The 21,500-nt window shown below is 42.0% G+C and overlaps 2 protein-coding genes across 3 annotated transcripts in view; one reads left to right on the forward strand and one right to left on the reverse strand.

Annotated features, from left to right (window-relative positions):
- The window catches only part of in (protein inturned), a 63,425-nt gene extending 58,828 nt beyond the window's left edge, over positions 1 to 4,597 (reverse strand). The window contains exons 1-2 of one of the 2 annotated variants that reach the window (XM_071678187.1): positions 4,501 to 4,597; positions 1,567 to 1,708 (exon numbers count right to left, since the gene is read on the reverse strand). In XM_071678187.1, coding sequence (XP_071534288.1) covers positions 1,567 to 1,646 — 80 coding nt within the window. In that variant the 5' untranslated portion in view covers positions 1,647 to 1,708; positions 4,501 to 4,597. The remainder of the gene's footprint in view (positions 1 to 1,566; positions 1,709 to 4,500) is intronic. The other variant, XM_071678186.1, reaches the window with a different exon arrangement.
- The window catches only part of LOC139757588 (thyrotropin-releasing hormone receptor-like), an 833,567-nt gene that overhangs the window by 166,923 nt on the left and 645,144 nt on the right, over positions 1 to 21,500 (forward strand). The gene's annotated exons all lie outside the window — the stretch shown is intronic.

The following is a 21,500-nucleotide window of genomic DNA, read 5'->3' on the forward strand; positions in this document are numbered from 1 at the left end:
GTCTGCTTAAGAAAATCCTGACTCTCAAGTACCAGACAGCAATGCAGTGTGGCGGTTAATTGCCAAGTTGTGGACATATTGGGATCTGGCAGGGCAGCAGTAATAACAAGTGAGAACATACATGGATCGTATAATGCAAAGCCCAAAAAAGTACATTCATAAATTGGTACAGCAACATGCATATTGAATTCTGAAGAAGCAGTCGCATCTGCATCCCTTAAAGATATACTTACCTTCTATGGTAGGTGCATAGTGAGTTTAGGCTTACCCTGTATTATGTCCATAATAGTGTGAGGATTTCATAGGATTATTGATATAGTGTAGCTTTGAAATGGCACTCGTAAACTGTGCTATAATGCTGCTTGGGAAATCCAACTAAGATGAAATTACATTTTCTAAAATTTGGAAATTTGTCCAAAAACATAGTAACTTTGATAAGTTTCATTGGTAAAATGAAGAATAGACAGCTAGAAACATTCTATTTCATTGATGATATCTTGCATTTATATATGTACAATATGGAATAATTTAATGTTTTCCTCTCCCTCATAGTTGAGGGTGAAGAGTGCCTTAATCCAAAACATATATTTTTAAATTCACAAGTGATTAGATTTTAAGACTTCGGTAGTAATTTTGTGCATAACAATATCACCTGAAATGGTTTAAGTGCTTATCTTTTATAAAGTATGGGTTTCCACTGAGCCCTATAATTCAAATGGATCAGTGATCCAGATTTGTAAGTTTCAGTAGAAAACAGAATGTACTATAACTGCTATACTCAGGAATCCAGTTGAGATTGCATTATTGAAATTGGACTATTGTGAACTGGGCTCTTTGTGATTTTCCACCATTGCTGAATGTTTACTATTATCCCAGGACCCATTTCTGAAAAGTTTTAGGTGTTACCTCAGGACTACATTTCCAGGGGCTCCTGTTTCCCAAGGTTGAACTATACTCAGCACTTAGGACAGACTGAACTCCTTTGAAGTAAGAAGTTCTTTGACAAGACTGTACTCAGTTCAACTGATTGCTGATAAAGCCTCACCAAAGGTGCCTTTTACTTACAATGTACCCTCAAGCAGGCAGTCTGGTTACAGTTGCCTAAATTTAAAATGACTAGCGTGGTTGCATGCTCAGCTAGGGAAATCAGTACCATGCTGATGATTTCTTCAATCTTACCCAATCATTTGGTAATTTTATTACTGACATATATCCTATGTCAATTGGTGTTAACCTGTTTGACTCTCTTAGCTTCAGCGAGTTAATCAGCTGGGCTGTCTTTTTCAAAGAAATGATATTTAATTGAGGTACATACTGAAATAATGGGAAATGAGAAGAAACAGAATACTGAGCACTGGTAACACATAAGGATTAAGGATACCTTAGAAAATTATGTAAAAGGTCAAACATTTTCCCCTAATTAATTACAGTAAAGAAGAGAAAAGAAAAAAAATATTCCAGCATTTAGCATGAGTTTTGAATCACATTTCTATTATAGAGAAATGTCTTCTAAAAAAGTATTTATATGGCATTACTAAGGTAAAGGATAAAATTTTAGTAACTTACTCGTATAAAGATTCCTCTGACTGCCTTGAAGATGCAGAATAACTTTCACTCTCTGAATCAAAGCCAGCTGGTGGTTCCATTGCAGTTGTGTTATACTTCTACAAATCCATAAACTCAACCTTACCCTCAGCAGGACAGCAACCTGAAATTTTTTGAATAATACTGATAAACTGAAATATACATATATGAAAGTCTTGGGGAGAGGGGCAATTATGTGGTCTGTAGGAGATGAGAGGGCCTGGGAAGTGAGTTGGTTGTTGTTAGCTGATGTTACAGCAGTGTTGGCAGACTTGAATGAGAAACTGCAGAAGTTAGTGACTGAGTTTGGAAGTGTAAGTGAGAAGAGAATGTGGTGAGTAAGTGTGAATAAAATCGAGGTTATTAGGTTTCATGGGTTGAGGGACAGGTAAGTTGGGGTGTGAGTGTAAATGGAGAAAGATTGGAGGAAGTGAAATGTTTTGGTACCTGGAAGTGAACATGGCAGCAAATGAAACCACAGAAGTGGAACTGAGTCATAAGTGGGTGAGGAGGCAAAGGTATTGGGAGTGCTGAAGAATGTGTGGAGTGACAGCTTGTTATCTACAAGGCAAAATATGGGTGTTTGAAGGTTTTGTAGTCCCATCAATGTTTCATAGATACAAGGCATGGGCTATAGATGAGACTGGGTGGAGGAATGTGTATGTGTTGGAAATGAAATATTTGAGATCGAGTAAGTAATGAAAGGGTCAGTGAGAGTTTGGTAAGAAAAACAGTGTGGTTGAGAGAGCTGAAGAGTGTGTGATGAAATGGTCTGGACAAATGGAGAATGAATGGGGAAAGGTGTTACTTCCTTCCCCAGGAGTCCCTTTTATCATGATGAGGCTCCCACAGCACTCAGGAAGCTGCCAACATTCACCAGTTGGGACCATTGGTTGTAAAGTGTAGTGATGTGTGTATGTGTATGTGTGTGTGTGTGAGCAAGAGTGTAGGGCAACTCAACAATATCTGTTCAATAACTTGTATTAGTCGCATGATGGACATGAAGTGTACTGAAGCATAATGAATTATTGTTTATAATGCTGTAGGGATGGGTGCCATTCCAAGTGTGGATGAGAAAGTGTAACCCAAGTATATCTTGTGAGTGTGGTTTCAGAACGATCGGTGAGGTAGTTGATTAGTGCCTGTCAGGTCATTTCAGTGTATATATGTTTTGTCAGTGTAATGTTTGTTAGGGGAAGGGGATCTGTGAATGTAGGGAGCTGAAGTTTGAAGGAGGAGGTAAGCTTTTTATTTCCATATGGGGATTGGTAGTTAGTTATGGAGTGGTTTGGATGGGAAAGGTCTTTTGTTATTGCAAAGAATTGAACTCCAAACATATTGAGGTGGAATTTTCTTGGGAGGCTCTTTGCTTCATGTTTAGGTTTTGTGTTTGTAGTTGCAAACAAAATGTCTTAAACATAATTCATATAAAATACAGAAAATTAAAGCAAATTATGATCCCTATGTTAGGTTCTTCATGTTTCTAATACTTTTACATTAATGAACCCTCTGTTTTCTTTGATATTCATAGCCCTCCCATCTATTAAGTTATTCTTAGAAAATATAATAAATGCTCTAAATCACTCAGTCACTCTTATTTAATTCTCAACAACTTACATTAGAATTTGAGAACAAGATATCTCATTTTCCAAAGCTGTCTGTGTGATGAACCTAAACTGAACTTCTCTTAATCTATGACCTGAAACAGATTTTGATGTGATTTTCATCAGTGTAAGTAACTGAATAAGGATGCACTCTTAGAACATACTTTTACCATTTATTATTTTCATAATTTACAATTTGGAAAAAGCCAAGTTTAGCTTTTGGTAATGACTTGTTTAGGCATAGTTTCATAATGAGTGAATATTACAAAATATATTGCCAGAGGACCTTTATTCACATCTTTTGATACATTATGGTGGATAGTGGGGAAGGCTATGAAGAACATGGAAAGTGTGAGACTAATTGATGCAAGCAATAGTGAATGAAACACTTCAAAATAATTGACAGATACTGTGTAAACCACACTTATCCTATCATAATGGCAGAAATTTGTTGCAGAATAAAAAACATTATTCTGATATACTGTTACAGATTGTGTGAAACAAATGATTCTTTGGGAGGGTGGGTGACAATATATCATGATAATTCACTTTTGTTGCTTTGCATGTTGGCAAAACACGTGAAATCATGAGTTTGTTGGTATACTTCGATTGTAATACTGAAAATCAAGATAAATAGAGGCTCCTGAATGAAGTTTTTATGGTTTCTGTTGATTTCTACAAGGTTTTCTCGTACTCTAATTTACATCCTATATTCCCCGTTCTCATTTTCTCTCCCCATTAATGATTATTCAAAGACAAAGAAGAGAAGGTTTTCAACAAGTGTTTTTGCTTATATTTGATCATTACATAACAAAAAAAAGAACGTATCCAAGGACTGCTTTGTTGGGGAGTAAACTTTAACCCACAATTTCCCCATAATTTCTAAAACTTGCTATGCTCTAGTGATTCATTTTATATGTTCAGACAAGTAACATGTGATAAAATTTACATCATTAAATAGCCGGCCTCTAAACACAGCTGCACTCTTTAAAAATTCAAAAATTTTCTTTTAATATAACACTCCCATAACAAAAGCCTATGACAGTTCCCCAATTATGATGCCTCATACAAGAACATGGTACCGTTCCTTGAACATTTAAGTGAGTCTTGAAAAATATCATGGCCAAGATTCAGAGCACCAAAGCCTGTCTGGTTGTATCACCAGAACCTTAGCCTTCTTCTCTGTGCACCTGCTGACACCTACCACTTGGTGCATCAGTTATTTACTGTCAAGGGCACGTTTATACAGCGAACTGATCTTGTAAAACTTTATTAAGTTACTTATGAAGCACTGGTAAAAGTTATACTTTACTTCAACTCTTCTGCTTGATGATAACAGCAGTTTACTTTGATTTCATTGTATTGTTTGGGCTTCTCACTTGTAACACTCAACAGGTTTGTTTGTTTACAGTCATTCAGAGAAAACGGTGAAGGTGTTAACACCTACTATGTTATAATGCGACTTTTTTCTTTCTGTTTCTATTTCATTCTTTATCATCTTGAATACCCATCAGTCGGTCAAGATGATAATACTGTCTGATGGCCATGAACCAGTATGTACTAAGAATCTGCCCAAAACTTGCAGTTGAACATTTTAAATCAATTAATTGATATGACCTTGGTATTATTTCTCTCTCTCTCTCTCTCTCTCTCTCTCTCTCTCTCTCTCTCTCTCTCTCTCTCTCTCTCTCTCTCCCCAGTATCTTTATTGAACCAGAATTACTGATTTTTTTGTTCCCTAAGCTTCCCTCTTGTGTTAAAAGGTACCCACCCATATTCCTCCACCTTCAGTGTAAAGTTCAAAGAACTCTCCATAAATCAACTCTGCTCCAGTTAGGTTCCGGTGCAGGTTTACTCAAATAAAGCAATTTAGACTTTCTTTTACAACGGCCATTGTACCCAGGTACGCTAACCTTGTAGACAAGGGAGGCACCCACACACGCAGCCGTGATGAAGAAGTGGAAAAGAAATTCTTTGATAATAAATTGGCTTTTGTCATGCCCTTTATAAAGGCCGACTTTATAAATTGGATGTGTCTTCGGAGTGCATTACCGCGAAGCTGTTTGTGAAGTCATACGTGTGTCGATGTAACTCATCAAACCCTTTCTTAGTTTTCTTTGTTTGCAAATACCTCAAGATATATATCCCCTTGTAGTACAAATGAAGGAAAGCCTATCACGCATTACGCATCATGTTTGCTGTATAACGCAAACTACATTTTCTCGTATATATTGTCATATCAGAATACCCGAAGTCAAGATACTGAGAAAATAAATCTTGCTGTCATACAATCTGAGATTATTGTTGCACCACCCACCATCAACTTGCATATATATGAAAAGATAATTCCATGAATATTGCAACCATGCATGCAATGCCAGTTTGGCTTGTCGGTAATCTTATTTTAATTCTCAGACATTCACGTCAAGGCATTTCTCAAAGTGAGGAGAAAGATGCAAAAAAAAAAAAAAAAAATAAAATTTGCTTTTCATGATACATGCCAACAACATTTTCTCAAAATACCTTTTTACCCTTGTACAAGTGTACAGAGCGGTGATCGCTACTGATTGAGCCAGCCCTCACCGGACAATACACCCTTGATGTATTCTTAATCCAATTGTGTATCTACGGTGATGGGCGCGAACTTAGCCTTCTGTAGAGAGAGAGAGAGAGAGAGAGAGAGAGAGAGAGAGAGAGAGAGAGAGAGAGAGAGAGAGAGATTAATTCTATACGAGCACCAAACGACGAGGATTTTTTTGGCCAAAAGAATTGGCTAACGCGGAGCACTCACCGCAGAACATACCTAACTCTGGGGAAAACGGAATCGTGCGTGCAATATACGAGTCGTCTAGTGTTACCAGCGTGGAATGGAGAGTGAGAGAGAGAGTGTGTGTGTTTGTGAAGTGAAAGCCAGCAACAGAGAGAAGGAGAAAAAGAGAAAAAGCAAGAGAAGGTTGGTCGGAGCCAATTAGCCTGCCGTCCTAGACCGATGGAAACCATTATTCCAGCGCCACAGTCCACTCCATTCATGAACACAATGGGGGAATCCCGACCGACTCTGCCTGAATTAGATTCGGGCGCAGGTCTCCTCGTTCGACTTGGCCACCACCACCACGTCGGGCGTGGCCACAGACTCAAGTTGTGGCCAGTGGCCAGTGGCCTAACGTACGTACCTACACACACACACACCAGCCTATCTCACACTCTGACGCCTTGAGGAAGCAGTAAGATTGGAGTTCGAACTTGTTCCTCAGTTTTTCCCCACCCCCATTAGAGCGAAGGATTCAATAAGGTTCGTTCGGAATTAAATCAACGCCCCTGTTCGACTTTTTTTTTTCCCCTCCTTTTAAAAGCAAGACTCAACTGTGGCCATTTGCCACGTCCCTCTTGAAAGACTGGAGCGGACAGGAACCTTCAGTAGTGCTATATAAGGTATTGAGACCCACTCTGGCTGGTTAAGAGGTTCTGGATAGTGTGTGGGGGGGAGTGTGTATAGAGGAGGTCTGTGAATACCCCATTCACGGATGACCTGGTTATGACGTCATACTCCCACCCATCCACCTGGTTGCCTCTTGTGCTGTACCACTTTATTATGCCTATCTATCTATCTATCTGTCTACCTATCTATCTATCTAGCATCTGTCTATCTATATATATATGTACACACCTCGGCGATGTCAGACTTCGCTTGCTTGGGGGGTTAACTTAGCCACAGTGGAAAACTTTGCTACCCTCAGCGAGTTCGTAACGTCGGGGGTACAACGGTGTCGAATAACTTCTCCTCTTTTCCCTGCTACTGATTGAGGCGCAGCCTTGAGGCTGCAGGATATTCCCCAGGAGAAGGGATCCAGGGAGAGGGGGGGGGGGGTGGATGGGGTTATAGAATAAGTAGATGGATAGGTCACAGTTTTGGACACCCCAGTCTACAAGGGGTTTCATCGGCGCTCTCTCTCTCTCTCTCTCTCTCTCTCTCTCTCTCTCTCTCTCTCTCTCTCTCTCTCTCTCTCTCTCTCTCTCTCTCCTGTGCCGCTCGTCACGCGAGTTAAAGCGATCCTTACCCATTTTTTTTACGCAGTGCCACTACGGCCTGGTGAAACCCTGCAGATGATCGCACTTAGTCATTTCTTCGGGGGCTCGGTATTGTCCGCTACCGAACTCCACCAGTGCCTCTCTCTCTCTCTCTCTCTCTCTCTCTCTCTCTCTCTCTCTCTCTCTCTCTCTCTCTCTCTCTCTCTCTGCCTCCAGTCTGGGACAGCAGATATATTTCTTGGTGATTGCATCTTCCAGCATCATCTTTCGGCATTTAGACATTTCATCTCGGCTTCCAGCAGTCTGTCTTGGCTTCCAGCGCTCTGTCTCGGCTCCCAGCTGTCTATATTTGCTCCCAGCAGTCTGTCCCAGCTCCTGGCACTCTATATTGGCTCCCAGCTGTGTATCTTTACCCCAACAGTCTATTCTACTCCTAGGAGTCTATCTCGGCTCCCTGTCGTCTATATTAGCTCCCAGCAATTTTTCATCGGCTCTCAGCAGTCTGTATTAGTTCCCAGCACTCTTTCTCGGCTCCCAGCAGTCTATCTTGGCTTCCAGCAATATATCTTTACTCCCAGCTGTCTATCTCGGCTTCCAGTTGTCTGTCTGGATTTCCATACGTCGCTTCCGACCTGGCCAACCAACATCGATCCACGGTTTTAGTTTATCTTGAACTCCATCCAGAGTACGCGTGGGCCTCGAACAAGTTGCACCAGGACCCAACAATGTGTTTGAGACTTTTGATACTCTTATCTGCTTCTGTGGTCATCTTGGCCTAAAGAGCCTCTCCTGGCACCTCCAGCCTCTTCCAGTAGACACTTTTGTCCTCCTCCAGTAGACTCTTGGCTTCTTCCAGTTGACTCTCGTGTCCTCTTCGAGTAAACTTAATGTCTTGGTCCCTTCCAGTAGGATTTCTTGCCTTCTTTTAGTAGACTCTTTTAGTTTCTTGTAGTAGACTCTTTTGGCCTCTCCAGTAGACACTTTTGTCCTCTTCCAGTAGACTCTAGCTTCTTCCAGTTGACTTTCGTGTCCTCTTCCACTTGGCTTTCGTGTCCTCTTCCAGTAAACTTAAAGTCTTGCTCCCTTCCAGTAGGCTCTCTTGTCCTCTTTTAGTAAACTCTATTGGTGTCTTCCATTAGTTTCTTTTGGCCTCTTCCAGTAGACTCTGTCTTCTTCCAGTTGACTCTCGTGTCCTCTTCCAGTAAATTTAAAGTCTTAGCCTCTTCCAGTAGGCTCTCTTGTCCTCTTTTAGTGAATTCTATTGGTGTCTTCCAGTAGTTTCTTTTGGCCTCTTCCAGTAGACTCTTCGCTTCTTCCAGTTGACTCTCATGTCCTCTTCCAGTAAATTTAAAGTCTTAGCCTCTTCCAGTAGGATTTCTTGCCCTCTTTTAGTAGACTCTGTTGGTGTCTTCCAGTAGTTTCTTTTAGCCTCTTCCAGTGGCCTCTTCGCTTCTTCCAGTTGACTCTCATGTCCTCTTCTAGTAAACTTAAAGTCTTAGCCTCTTCCAATAGGCTCTCTTGTCCTCTTTTAGTGAACTCTATTGGTGTCTTCCAGTAGTTTCTTTTGGCCTCTTCCAGTAGACTCTATCTTCTTCCAGTTGACTCTCGTTTCCTCTTCCAGTAAACTTAATGTCTTGGCCCCTTCCAGTAGGCTTTCTTGTCTTCTTTAGTGAACTCGATTGGTGTCTTCCAGTAGACTTTTTGGCCTCTTCCAGTAGACTCGTGGCCCCTGTTGATAATATCCCGGCCTTAGGCAGTAAATATCTTCCATCCAGCTGTATTTATGACCTCTGAAATGTATTTTTTTTCTTCCTTCACTCATATCTTCCCAATGCTGCTCATTTATCCTTCTCTAGCCCCCAAGGTTGAAATTATAGGTGAACACACTTTGTGCGTGAGAGGCTCACCCCTTCCCCCCCTTCAAAGGCTGTATAGTTAAGAACAAGGAGGGAATTAGGGCGTGCACATTAGCGTCAGGACAGTAAAGGCGAGAATTCGATAGTTCTACCATGTTTGAAGCGAGGGATTCCCACCCTTCAAAGGATAAAACTTTCCCAATTAATTCTCTCCCACCGTGCAACATCAACCCGCTTTGGCTGCCGACCAGCTGCATCCGACGTTTTATTTCTCCTAAAACGCTACGTATTATTCACCATGAGAGACATGGAACGCATACAACACACATGGATACATGTACACACAACACACATTCGTACGACTCCAACTGATTGTGAGAGGCCGCTCGAACCTCACAGCCTACAGAAACCTGAACGTTAAAGTTGGATCCATTTGCATCGTATATGATTGATGGAAAGAGCTCCTCTGAACCAGAGAGAAGATCAATTTCATCATATGATCGCGAAGAGAGATGAATAAGGCCGTAGGCATCAACATGATCTCTCACACACACACACACACACACAACGGTATGCCGATGTTAATAACGTTAACTCGACGCTCCTAAAGGCTTGGAAGTTCCACCTATATACGTGAGCGCAAACGCTCTGTTTGGTTGGATAGTCCCAGCGTCTGCTCGTGAAGATGATCAAGACAGATCAAAACGGCCGGACATAACTTAGCGAACAAGTCTTGGAGTGGATACTCAAAGAGCTTCCTCCCCTCCTCCCCACTTGGCATACGAAACTTGATCATTGAGGAGGAATATTTACGACTGCAACACCAAAAGGTGTTTGTCTCTTCCGTTCTTTATTCACAGAATGACCGAGGCCAAGGATGTATGAAAGTCTCGTCATTGGATAGCCATGGTTTATTATTTTCGGAAATACAGAGGTCGAGAAATTGTTTTGTTAAGAGAGTCTAGTCAGTATAGCCCTGGACAGAATTTGTTGAGAGCCTCTTTATAGCCTAGCCTAGCGTAGGTAGACCTGGATAGAATTGGTTGAGAGCCTCTTTATAGCCTAGCCTAGCCTAGTCATAGCCCTGGACAGAATTTGTTGAGAGCCTCTTTATAGCCTAGCCTAGCCTAGGTAGACCTGGATAGAATTGGTTGAGAGCCTCTTTATAGCCTAGCCTAGCCTAATCATAGCCCTGGACAGAATTTGTTGAGAGCCTCTTTATAGCCGAGCCTAGCCTAGTCATAGTCTAGTCAAGTTTACTCTCAGAAATACGGAGGTACAGGAATTTTTTAGAGCCTAGATGTAGTCTAGCCTTCCTACATAACTCACAGAATTAGAGATACAGAATTTGTTAAGGTGCCTAGACGGACTGGCATTTTTCTTTAATCACATAAACGCTGAGATCCAGAATTTAAAGAAAGCTTAGGTGTTACCTAGCAAGCTTATACATAACATATCAGTCTTTAGACGGAATTAGCATTTTTCTTTAATCACATAAACGCTGAGATCCAGAATTTAAAGAAAGCTTACGTATTACCTCGCAAGCTTATATGTAACCCCTAGCAAGCTTATATGTAACCCCCTAGCAAGCTTAAACATAAGTTATCAGTCTTTACTGTGAGGCCCAGAATTTCTTAAGGAAGCCTTTGGAAGCGTAGATAAGACAGACATCCTTGTACGTAAAACCATTCCGCAAGGGGGCCAGTTACCACTCCGGGAAGGTAACGCTAGTGGCAAGTAATTTCGCCCTGGTGATATTGGCTGTGGCCAGCTATGGTGGGGGTTGGCTTTTTAAGCACCCGTCAGGGATAGTCGCCCAGTGAGTGTATTCCCCCGCTGAATCGATGGACGGGACTGTTTGGGATCAGCAGTTGACACGAAGCTCACTCGCTGGCTTTGTAGTTGGTAGAAAATATGCGAAATCCCAGAATCGCGTCGAGGATTTGATGATGAGCATGCGCTCACCGCGTCCCAGGTGACAGAAGTGTATATGCAGAATATGTCGTTGGGCTCCGCCTTTGAGGGAGATTAAAAAGAGCTACGCAACCTAGTTGAATTACCACGATTCTCTCTCTCTCTCTCTCTCTCTCTCTCTCTCTCTCTCTCTCTCTCTCTCTCTCTCTCTCTCTCTCTCTCTTTCTCTCTCTCTTTCTCTCTCTCTCTCTTTGAGGGAGAATAACAGCTCAAGTGGTAGTGCAGCTTCCTGCTCTGCGCGGGGTATATGACCTGCCATTATGGAGGAAATGCACACGCCTTCCAGTTTGAGATAACGAGAGAGAGAGAGAGAGAGAGAGAGAGAGAGAGAGAGAGAGAGAGAGAGAGAGAGAGAGAGAGAGAGAGAGAGTCGATCTGGTTTGGAAAACCTCGGGCCGTCTCTTTAAAACTCTCTTCACTCCCTGGTCGTCATTACACCACACATAATTTCTCAGCAAATGATAGAATTATCCCCCCCCCCCCCCCCGAGGAACACATTGCTGAAAGACAATGTGGAGATGGGATGAGACACATTTAGAATCTGATCTCAGTCCTGCCCACTGACACTAGGCACCATATGACTCTCTGAATTGTCTGAAAATCAATCACTGTTTGAGTCATCGCACTGGACATTAACACAGCGCCCTTCGTCGCGTGTAGTAGCATCACAAACTCCTAAAGATAATTAGAATCCAAAGCATTCATTGTAATATTTGATGTATTCTTCGTGACTTCCTTCACGTGGATGCTCTCAGAGTCTCCCTTGATGAATGGAGTGGCCTTGAAGGCATTAGTCAAGACTTAGCTTGAAAGAAGAGGTAAGACACTGGATGGAAGTTGAAAAAAAAAAAAGAACACATAGAAAAATTTAGGTCGACGACCGTCTAGCGTCTGGTGAAAGAAGAGGTGACGAGGATGGTGTATATATATATAAAAAAAAAAAATTTTTTAAAATTATTTTTCCCCCCGGGGAAACCCAATTTTTGGAAAAAACCTTTGGGTTGAAAAATTTTTTAAAAAAAAAAAAAAAGGGGAAAAAAAAAAAAAAAAATTTTTGGGGCCCTTTTTTTTGGGGGGGGGCCCGGGGAAAATTTTTTTAAAAAAATTTTTAAATTTAAAAAAAATTTTTAAAAAATTTTAAAAAAAAAAAGGGGGGGTTTTGGCCCCCCCCCCTTTTTTTTCCCCCCCGGGCCAAAAAAAAATTTTTTTTTTTTTTCCCCCCCCCCCCCCTTTCCCCCCCCCCCAAAAAAAAAAAAAAAAAAAAAAGGGGGGGGAAAAAATTTTTTTTTTTTTCCCCCCCAAAAAAAGGGGCCCTTTTAAAAATTTTTTCCCAAACCCCCTTTTTAAAAGGGAACCCAAAACCCCGGCCCCCCCCGGGGGGGGGCCCCAAAATTTAAAAAAAAATTTTTTTTAAAGGTTTTTTTTTTTTTCCCCCTTCAATTCCCCAAAAGGGGGGGGGAAAAAATTTAAAAAATTTTTTGGGGTTTTTTGGGGGGGGAAAAAAAAGGGAAAAAAAAGGGAAAAAAAAAAAACCCCCCCCCGGGGGTTTTAAAAAAAAAATATTTTATTTAAAAAATTTTAAATAATAAAAAAAGTTTTAAAAAAAAAAAGAGAGAGAGAGAGAGAGAGGGGGGGGAAAAAAGAGAGAGAGAGAAAAATTTTTTTTACAGTCCGTCTGATATTTTTCCCCGGAATTTTCCTGGGTTTTTTTTTTCTTCTGTCCCCGGGCCCCCCCCCTTCACCCCGATTTGTCCTAAATCCTCCAACCTGCTGCTGGCCGGCCATCCGCGTCTCTCACCTGGAAATTGTCCTTGGATATATTTCTCTTCCACCTCGTTCCTCGCCACCCGCCCTGGAACTACGATTGCCATGTTCTCGTCCTATTTTCTTAGAACTATTTCTCATCTGTTTCTCTCCTCTTCCCTCGCTCTTCCAATCCATCAGTTACTTTCTCTTTTTTTTCTCCTCCAATTTCTCTTTCTGATTTCTTTTTCTTAGTGTTTTCCCCTCGCTTCCAACAATTCCAATTAAACTTTATTCGTTTCTATCCTTTTTGATCGTATTTTTTTTTTCCCCCCGATCTCGATTCTCGTTTTCGCTTCCCCAATCCCCGCTTTACTCATCTCTCTTTTTTTAACTGTCAACGTCCCCTTTTATGTTCTACTCCCACCTCTTTGTCATCTTTTTAGTCTCGCTGCTTTATTTTCTGACCCAATACTGGACAAGCTGCGCATCATAGTGACGCTATGGGCAAGGCAAACATCAGACATTGTTTTGACTGGCGCGTTTATTGCGCCGCCGCTGTCAATTACCGCGCCAGGGATATATACCTCGCTGGCTGCCTTCCCTACATTGTTTTTTTTTTTTTTATATTTTTACCCCATATAATGGAGTAGTATCTCGTTAGCCGAGATATTTGTTGTTGCCCCGTGACCGTAGCTCATAACTAATGGCTGAGCCTATGTGAATATGGTTTCAGGGCATCTTCTCTTTAGATATCTCATATGTAATGTATTCCCCTTCCACAAAAAAACAAGTAACGGGTCGCGAGTTCGCCTCCCGGCTGCCTTAATACATCTAGGGCTCCTGTCGTTTATTGTATATATATATATATATATATATATATATATATATATATATATATTATTTGACATTTCCGCGTTAGCGAGGTAGCATTAAGAACAGAGGACTGAGCCTTTGATGGAATATCCTCACTTGGCCCCCTTCTCTGTTCCTTCTTTTGGAAAATTAAAAAGACGAGAGGGGAGGATTTCCAGCTCCCCGCTCCCTCCCCTTTTAGTCGCCTTTTGCGACACGCAGGGAATACGTGGGAAGTATTCTTTCTCCCCTATCCTTCTAAAAGAAGGAACAGAGAATAGGGCCAAGTGAGGATATCTCTCAAAGGCTCAGTCCTCTGTTCTTAACGCTAACTCGCTAACGCGGGAAATGGCGAATAGTATGGAAGGAAGAACATATATATATATATATATATATATATATATATATATATATATATATATATATATATATATATATAGCTGCCAGAAAGCACTAGACCCAATGGTTTTTTTTTGGATCATTAATGGACTAGGATGTGTTTGATGATATGCGGTCGTGAAGATGAATTTACGGTGTATGTTGGGGAAGGAGAAGTCAAGAGACATCCAACATCCATGCTCGGTCTACTACAACCTGGTTCTGGCGATGGTCCTTTCCCTGCTGAGTCGGGCATTCATTCTTCAAGAATTTCCATGTCGTGGACTAGGCTATGATTCCAATTTTCTTCGGGCGTAAAAACTGAAAACAAACTTCCACGGGTTCATGGACTCGTATATTCAAGCCATGGTCTTCGCTGATATTGTTATTGCTGACGGCGAGGTATATGTGATGCTGTCAGTGGAACTCCTCACTAGAATGGTTGTTTTTTTGGGTCTAATTTTGTGCCAGACTCGTAGTTTTTAAAGTCTTTGGTGCGACTAAGATGATGTCCGTCTATGGTTGTGCTTTTGTGCTATGTTCATAGTTTTTGGTACTACCAAGATGTCCCGTGTGTGGGTGTAAGTTAGTACGATGTATATATTTTTGGGTATGAGGCGATGTATATTCTTTTGGGGTATGAGGCGTATTAGCATTGGGGTCGTTAGCCTCCACAGCAACGTCCACCACCCGAAATATATATATATATATATATATATATATTTTACCACCTTCTTCAGGTATTGCAGAAAATTCTAAGACCACATACGCTCTTTATATGCATGTTACCCTTGTGTAGGTGTAAGCTAGGATGTTAGTGAAGAGGGTGTTTTGATTTCTGTGATTTCTTGAGGGGCGGGTGTAGTGTGTGTGTGCTGTGATGGAAGTCATGTTCGTAGCAACGCTTTCCCTAAGTTTCATACTATTTGGCTCGTATCTTAATCTAATTCGCTTTGGGATTCTTCCCCTTCATGAAGGTCTGTACTGGGTAGATATTCGTGTTTTTTTCTGTATAGAGGTTCCCGTTCGCTTTGTGAGCTGCTAGTCAGTGTATTCCATAGATGAGGAGGGGTTGTTGCAGTTGATGTATGCTAAACTGCCATGGTTGGGTCACCTTTTTTGATATGGGTGGTATGGTGAGTTCTTCTTCTCATATTTGTCAAGGGTTAGAGCCCTAGGGATGAGTGGCCTGTAAATAATGGAAAATCTGGTCACAGTTGCTGTACACAGTTTAGAATTTGGATAACTTCGTTACATTTCTGCGCGAGGTGTTTCTTGAGGGATGTCCAGGCCTTGGTCAATATAGCCTCAAAATCACCGATGTAAACAGGTTGAGGCTTCAGTAGGATAGCGTTGTGGTCGTCTCCTGGTGGTAATACAATTCCCGTGGCGTAGTGGATGTTGTGGCTGGGTTAACAAGCCTCTCTCAGGGTAATGATTTTACTCTGCGAGTATCTCAAGTACTGGAAGTCGTGAGAATATCTTTTGCTAAAGACCATTCCAAACATGTATGCCACCAAGATTGTTAGTGCTGAGCGATTCAACCCTGGATTTTTTTTTTTTTTTATGATTTGGGAGGGGTATCTGTGTACTGGAAGTCGTCAACTACTTTTGTAAGCATCTCCAAACCTCTGTGTCAACCCCTGCATCGAGTAGGGTAGGAGGGGATGTTTGGTAAGTGTTATAGTTTATGGTTAAGTGGGTCAGAAGACCATGGGATGGCTGTCTCATCAGAATGATGCCTGGTTTGTCTATGCTTTTCTGCTTTTCAACTCGAAGCGCTTGTTTGTCTAGCGTCGACTTTGACCACTGAAGCGCACTGGGAAATCATTGACTGTTTCCACTGATTGCCACTGGTTTTTTGTCTCTCCTCTTGTTAACAGTGGTAGGAATTCTATTGGAGTTTTGGATAGAAGTATCGTTGCCATCTGTACTAGGATAATATTTGAGTATGCCCTTTCAACAGGAGTTTTGTATTCATTATTTGTCATTGGCATGTTTACATTTGATTCCTTTTTTTTCGCACATTTAACTACGTTTGAGGAGCTGTTCTGTCACTGAGGTTATGTATAATTTCTTGTCGTAGGATCCTACTAGAATGGGGGGGGGGGGGCATCTAATAATTCACACTATCATGGTGGACCATTCGCCAGACCTCTACATCCGCTGTTTGTAGATATATAGATGCAAAGTAAGTGTAGATATACACGCAGGGGGTGACTATTGGTGTTGGGCTGTCTGTGTAGATGAGGGGGATGTATACGTTGGTGGAAGTGTGTCTGCACGAGTGGGTGAATGTGTAGGTGGAGGATGTCTTTGTTAGTGATGGGTGTCAGTGTCTTAGAGGGTTTGATTGTGTGGATAAATGAGTGGCTGTGTGCGTTCGGGATATGTGTGTAGGTGAAAAGAGATGTCTGTGTAGGTGTGGGGAGTGCCTTTGTAGATGAGTGTGACTGTGTAGGTAGAGGGTTGGCTGTGTATGTGAGAGAGCTACTGTGTAGATGAGGGGATGGCTTGGTAGGTTAGGGGTGAATGAATCAGTTAGCAAAGTAGTTGCGTAGGTAAAGGGGTACATGGGTTGTTTAGGGGTTATCTGTGTGGGTGAACGGACGGCTTTGTAGGTCAGGGGGTGGCTATGTGGCTGAGGGGGGAGGGTGAGTGACTGTGTATATCAGGGTGTATTTGCGTTGGTAAACAGTTGGCTTATGTATAAGTGAGAGGTTGTCCCTTCATATGGCTCGGTACAGTTAGCTAGAGAGGTGAGGTGTGAGACAATACGTTATTTACACTGAGTTTGCGAGTTTGGTAGAGCATCTCCCTGAGGGTGTGCTAGGAGCGCAGCTGGAGCAAACTCCCACCCAACTTTTCTTAACAATCCACTGAACGCATTATCCATCGTGCAGAAGTTGGAGGTTGGGGGGAAGATACTTGCGAAATCCCACTGCAGAAAATAAGGATAGACAGTTGCGTGGAGCGATATACTGTCTACGAGTTACAATGTCAATCTTAGCGGTGCTATGCGAGTTACAATGCCAATCTTAGCGGTGCTATGCGAGTTACAATGCTAATCTTAGCGGTGCTACACTGTTCATTTCTCACCTACACTGATGCTTCGTAAGTCTTCATTAGTAGCACAGCCCTGGTCTCTTTGTTAGCTGGTGACATCAGGGTGGGGCCCTTACCTTGGAAGAACCGGGAAGATCTTGCCTGTATTGTGCGATCTCTGGCCTCACCAACTAAAGTCACTTACGAAGGAGAGAGAGAGAGAGTGAGTCCCTGTTGATTGGTCTGGATGACGTCACGCGTTGCTAAGGCAACGAGTGTGACTGAAAATGGAGGCATTCTTGTCATATTAGCGATTGCAATTAACAGGGGGCTATAAACAGATTGATTAAAAAACTGAAAGGCATTCCTGGAACACCTATAAACGTTGCTTTGGAGTTTTGGAATGGAAAAGTAACAGACCATTCTGTTTTGGGGTCATATTTGTGATCGAGTATCAGGTGATGAGTTTATGAAGGCGTACATTTCGAAGGTGAATCTGAGGAAGTAGTGCCTAGTGGTCTTCACCCTCTTGCTAAGACTGCGATGAAGTGTTGAGAAGGAAGAGAGGTGGCGGGGGTGTGTGATGTCACCATGGCTGTTTAATCTTTATAGACGGCTTGGTGAGGGGAGGCTGTGGAGAGCTAGGTAACTTCTACACCTGGGAAGAATGATGTTTTTTTTAAGGGTACTGATGCATGGGCAAGGGACAGCTAACCATACAGGAGTGTGTCCGAGTGGATGGAGTGCTGTGTTGAAGAACCTCCTGTAGATACAGCTGTGTGGATACTAATCTGTCTTACCCGTATATCTGCTGTTTGGAGCTTCAGATCTCTTGAAGACACTCGTAATACATCGCTTTACACACGAACGGCTTTTATCCAGGCTAAGCCACTCTCTTTTGTAAACACACAGAATTCCTGGTGTGTTTAGATAAGACATTAGAAATGCGCATCCATCAGATACGTAAACAAATTTACACCATACAACCTAAATCCTTCACCCATTCTGTGTTTCTCCCATTACCTCCCATGTTCACTCTCTTGTCCTCCTCTTCCTAACCTACCCAATTGGTGACAAACGAGGGCTGTGGCTCGGTGGGTCAAGGGAATGACTATATCAGTGAAGGGGCGGGTGAAGAGGGGAGGGGGGTTACAGCATAGTCGAGCGGTGATGGGTTGAATGTGTAGATGAGGGGATGATTGTGTTGGTTTTTAACTTCGCGGCAGATGAGGACCAGGTGGAATGAAAGGAGATTTAGGGCAGGAGGAGGTAAAGGGACGTCTGAGGCCCTTGCATCATTAAGTAGGTGGCACTCTAGTAAGGTATTTTGCAGGAGCTGCCTTAAAAGGGGTCGTGTTTCCGGGAGTACAGATAGACGTCCCTGATGAATGAGTGAGCAAGTCTTGTTACAGGCTAGCTATCTGTCACTCACGTCTTTTATAGTCGGATTCCTCCACACTTCGATCACAGGTGTTGACGCTAGCTTAACATCGCTCGTAGGATGTGAATATGATGTTAGTTTTAAACCGAACGATACAGCGACACATGAAATGTGAATTAATCTTATGATTATAACTGGAAATCGGATGATCTGCACTGAAGATTAAATTGCAAATTGTGACAGAGTTCATCATGTCGTTTATGTGTGACTTCCGTCAGAAAATGAAGGATCGTCAATTCAGACAATACATTCATAGTCGGGTCTACAGAGATCTGTGTGAAGAAGGTGGGGGACCTCTGGGAATGTAGTCAGTTTGTGGCCAGTGTTCCTTGGCGATCGTCAGTTCTTAGTGTATGTGTGCTAGCAAAGAGATGGGTCACTGATGCATTGCTTACATAGTGTTTCTCATTTTCAGTATGAAAGACTTGTTTGTGAAACACATGCGCGCGCATACGTGTTGAAGTTGGGTACTTAGAAAGTCTTTTTAAAGTACGTGGTGCGCGAAGCGTGACAAATGAAGATTTTCCTTTTCAGTATAAGAACGATTGAAAAATGAAATGGAATTTGGGTTTGAAACGCGAAATGACAGAAAATCAAACGCCTCTGCATAAAAGAGGTATAGGAGCACTAAGGATTTCACGACAGTGGATTCAGATCGCAAAGATGTATTCGTCAAACTCTTTAGAAAATGATATTGAATCCCCGGAGCTCTGAATACGTTTGTACGAGCCAAGTAACAAAGAGGATTCGATCATAGACTCTCGAGAGAGATTCGAGAATTGACCGAACCTGCATACAGAGGCAGTCTTGTGTTCTGTCTCGGAGCACTCGTGTTATCCGAAGCAGTAGAACTATAAAGACAGAACATTGTAAGGCCTTACATAAGTACCTGTGGGTATTATCTACCCTCCTTCCATCGAAGTCCTCCATGCAGGCCCTCCTGGTGAAACGGAATTTGAACACGTGAGAGAGATTTGAACACGTAGAGAGAGAGAGAGAGAGAGAGAGAGAGAGAGAGAGAGAGAGAGAGAGAGAGAGAATGGATTCAGTTGGTTTATAAACATGTTCGAACCTCTTGCATGAGCTCGTTGCCATACTAGAATCTAAGGCAAGATAAGGTGGATAGGCAGCTCCATCGAGGGAATGAAAAAAGGCGACCTTCATTTGTTTAGGGAATGAGCGATTCCATTGAAGAAGCGTTTTCCAGATGTGATAAAAGTCGTAGTCTCTTGTTGTCCTCGAGTCGTCGGTCCTGAGGGAGTGGAGTGGTTTGATTTCTGACCTTGTGTGAACGACGACTCCATATGGAGTCGATTCATACCCTAAATATAACCCAGAGCAATGTGAAAGCAGATCTGCATAATAACCCCACCACCCCCACATTTTCCTTTCCCCAATCTCTCTTTCTCTCTCTCTCCCCTCTCCCCCTAAGAGAGAAATTTGAATAGAAATAGTTTTTTGCGTTTTTATTTTTGGATAAAATCATCCTCAACGGCTTAATTAAAATCCTCCCTCGCATCTCCCCAGCAGAATGGGATTTTGAAGGGGTCAAAGGCATTGAGAATTTCTGGAATACATTTTTTTTTTTTAGAAGTTGACATTAGAATGAGAAATATTTCCCTTTTGTCTTTTTTTATTTTTAGAAAAGCAGGTAATATATTAGAAAGACGCCTACGTGGTGATGGAACATTTGCCAAAAGAATAGGACTTTAGTGGCTATAGTGATGGAAGATTTGTCAAAAGAATAGGATTTTTAGTGGCTATAGTGATGGAACATTTGCCAAAAGAATAGGATTTTTAGTGGCGATAGTGAGTTCAATGATCATTTCTCGTGGACTGATATTGTATGCGAAGGAAATTGCTGGTGGAAGGTGAGTGGAAACGCCGTGAAAGGAATTACGTCAATGAATACAGATCAGGTCGTATTGTTTTCTTCTCTTCCAAAGACAAAACTGGAACGAAAAATCTGAGGAGAAAGAGTTGGGACGGATATTACTTCAGAGACTCTAGTTACATAGGTGCCTTGGGGTTCTGTTCCAAGAGATGAACTGGCGTATGTCTTTCGAAAATGTTGAGGGAGGTGTATAGTTGTGTGGAAAACAGAGAGGGATTATGCTTGAAGTGGAATGCCTAACTCACGACGACGGTATGTGGCATGAGGAGGCTTTTTCGTGTAGGGAATGACACTGCCATAAAAACAGAAGAGGTGTGGTAGTAAATGCCGTGTGATTTGACCGAGGTGGAGTTGAGTGTGCTGAACTGGTTTGGAAATGTGGAGAGGATGAGTGAAGAGGGACTAATACATCTTTCAGAAATGGAGGGACCACCAAGGAGATGGATGGATGTGAATAAAGAGACTTTGAGTTATCGGGACACAGACATGCAGGAGGGTGAGAGGCATGCATAGAATAGAAAGAATTGGTTGTAGAGCAGTATACAGGGTGAGGCGTGTTTTCATTGGGCTGAACCAGGCATAGGAAGTGAAGGAGAAAGTTCGAAATGGTCTCTTGAGCTTTGCTATCGATAGCGGGGCTCTGGTTTCGGAGCATTTTACACGAAAGTTCGTGAAGAGACTTGCTACTTTTTCTAAATATTGGTGTGACATTGTTAAATGTCCAGTCCCTCTGGAACTATCCTTCTGGCAATTGACTTATCAAAGTGATCAGTCAAGGGCTAAACTATCGCGATGATATCTTTTTTCCTTACTCTTGGATAAAACTTATCAGGGTCTGCCGTTTTGTTTACTTTCATTCCATTTAATGCCGATATCTTGAACGTGTATGTCAGCATTTTGCAAAAGTTCTCTCTTAGCAATGGAATTGGATCTAGAACATGAGCTGTGTCTATATTGGTAAATAAGGATTAAAGAAGAATAATTTGAGATCTTCGTCATGTCTTTATTGCTCTGTATTGTCACTGTTTTCCCTACTTATTGGACCAGTTAAATGATTAATGACTGTCTTGCTTTAGACCACACTGTGGAATTCTTTA

The sequence above is a fragment of the Panulirus ornatus genome, chromosome 27 (assembly GCF_036320965.1).
Source record: "Panulirus ornatus isolate Po-2019 chromosome 27, ASM3632096v1, whole genome shotgun sequence".
Lineage (NCBI taxonomy): Eukaryota > Metazoa > Arthropoda > Malacostraca > Decapoda > Palinuridae > Panulirus > Panulirus ornatus.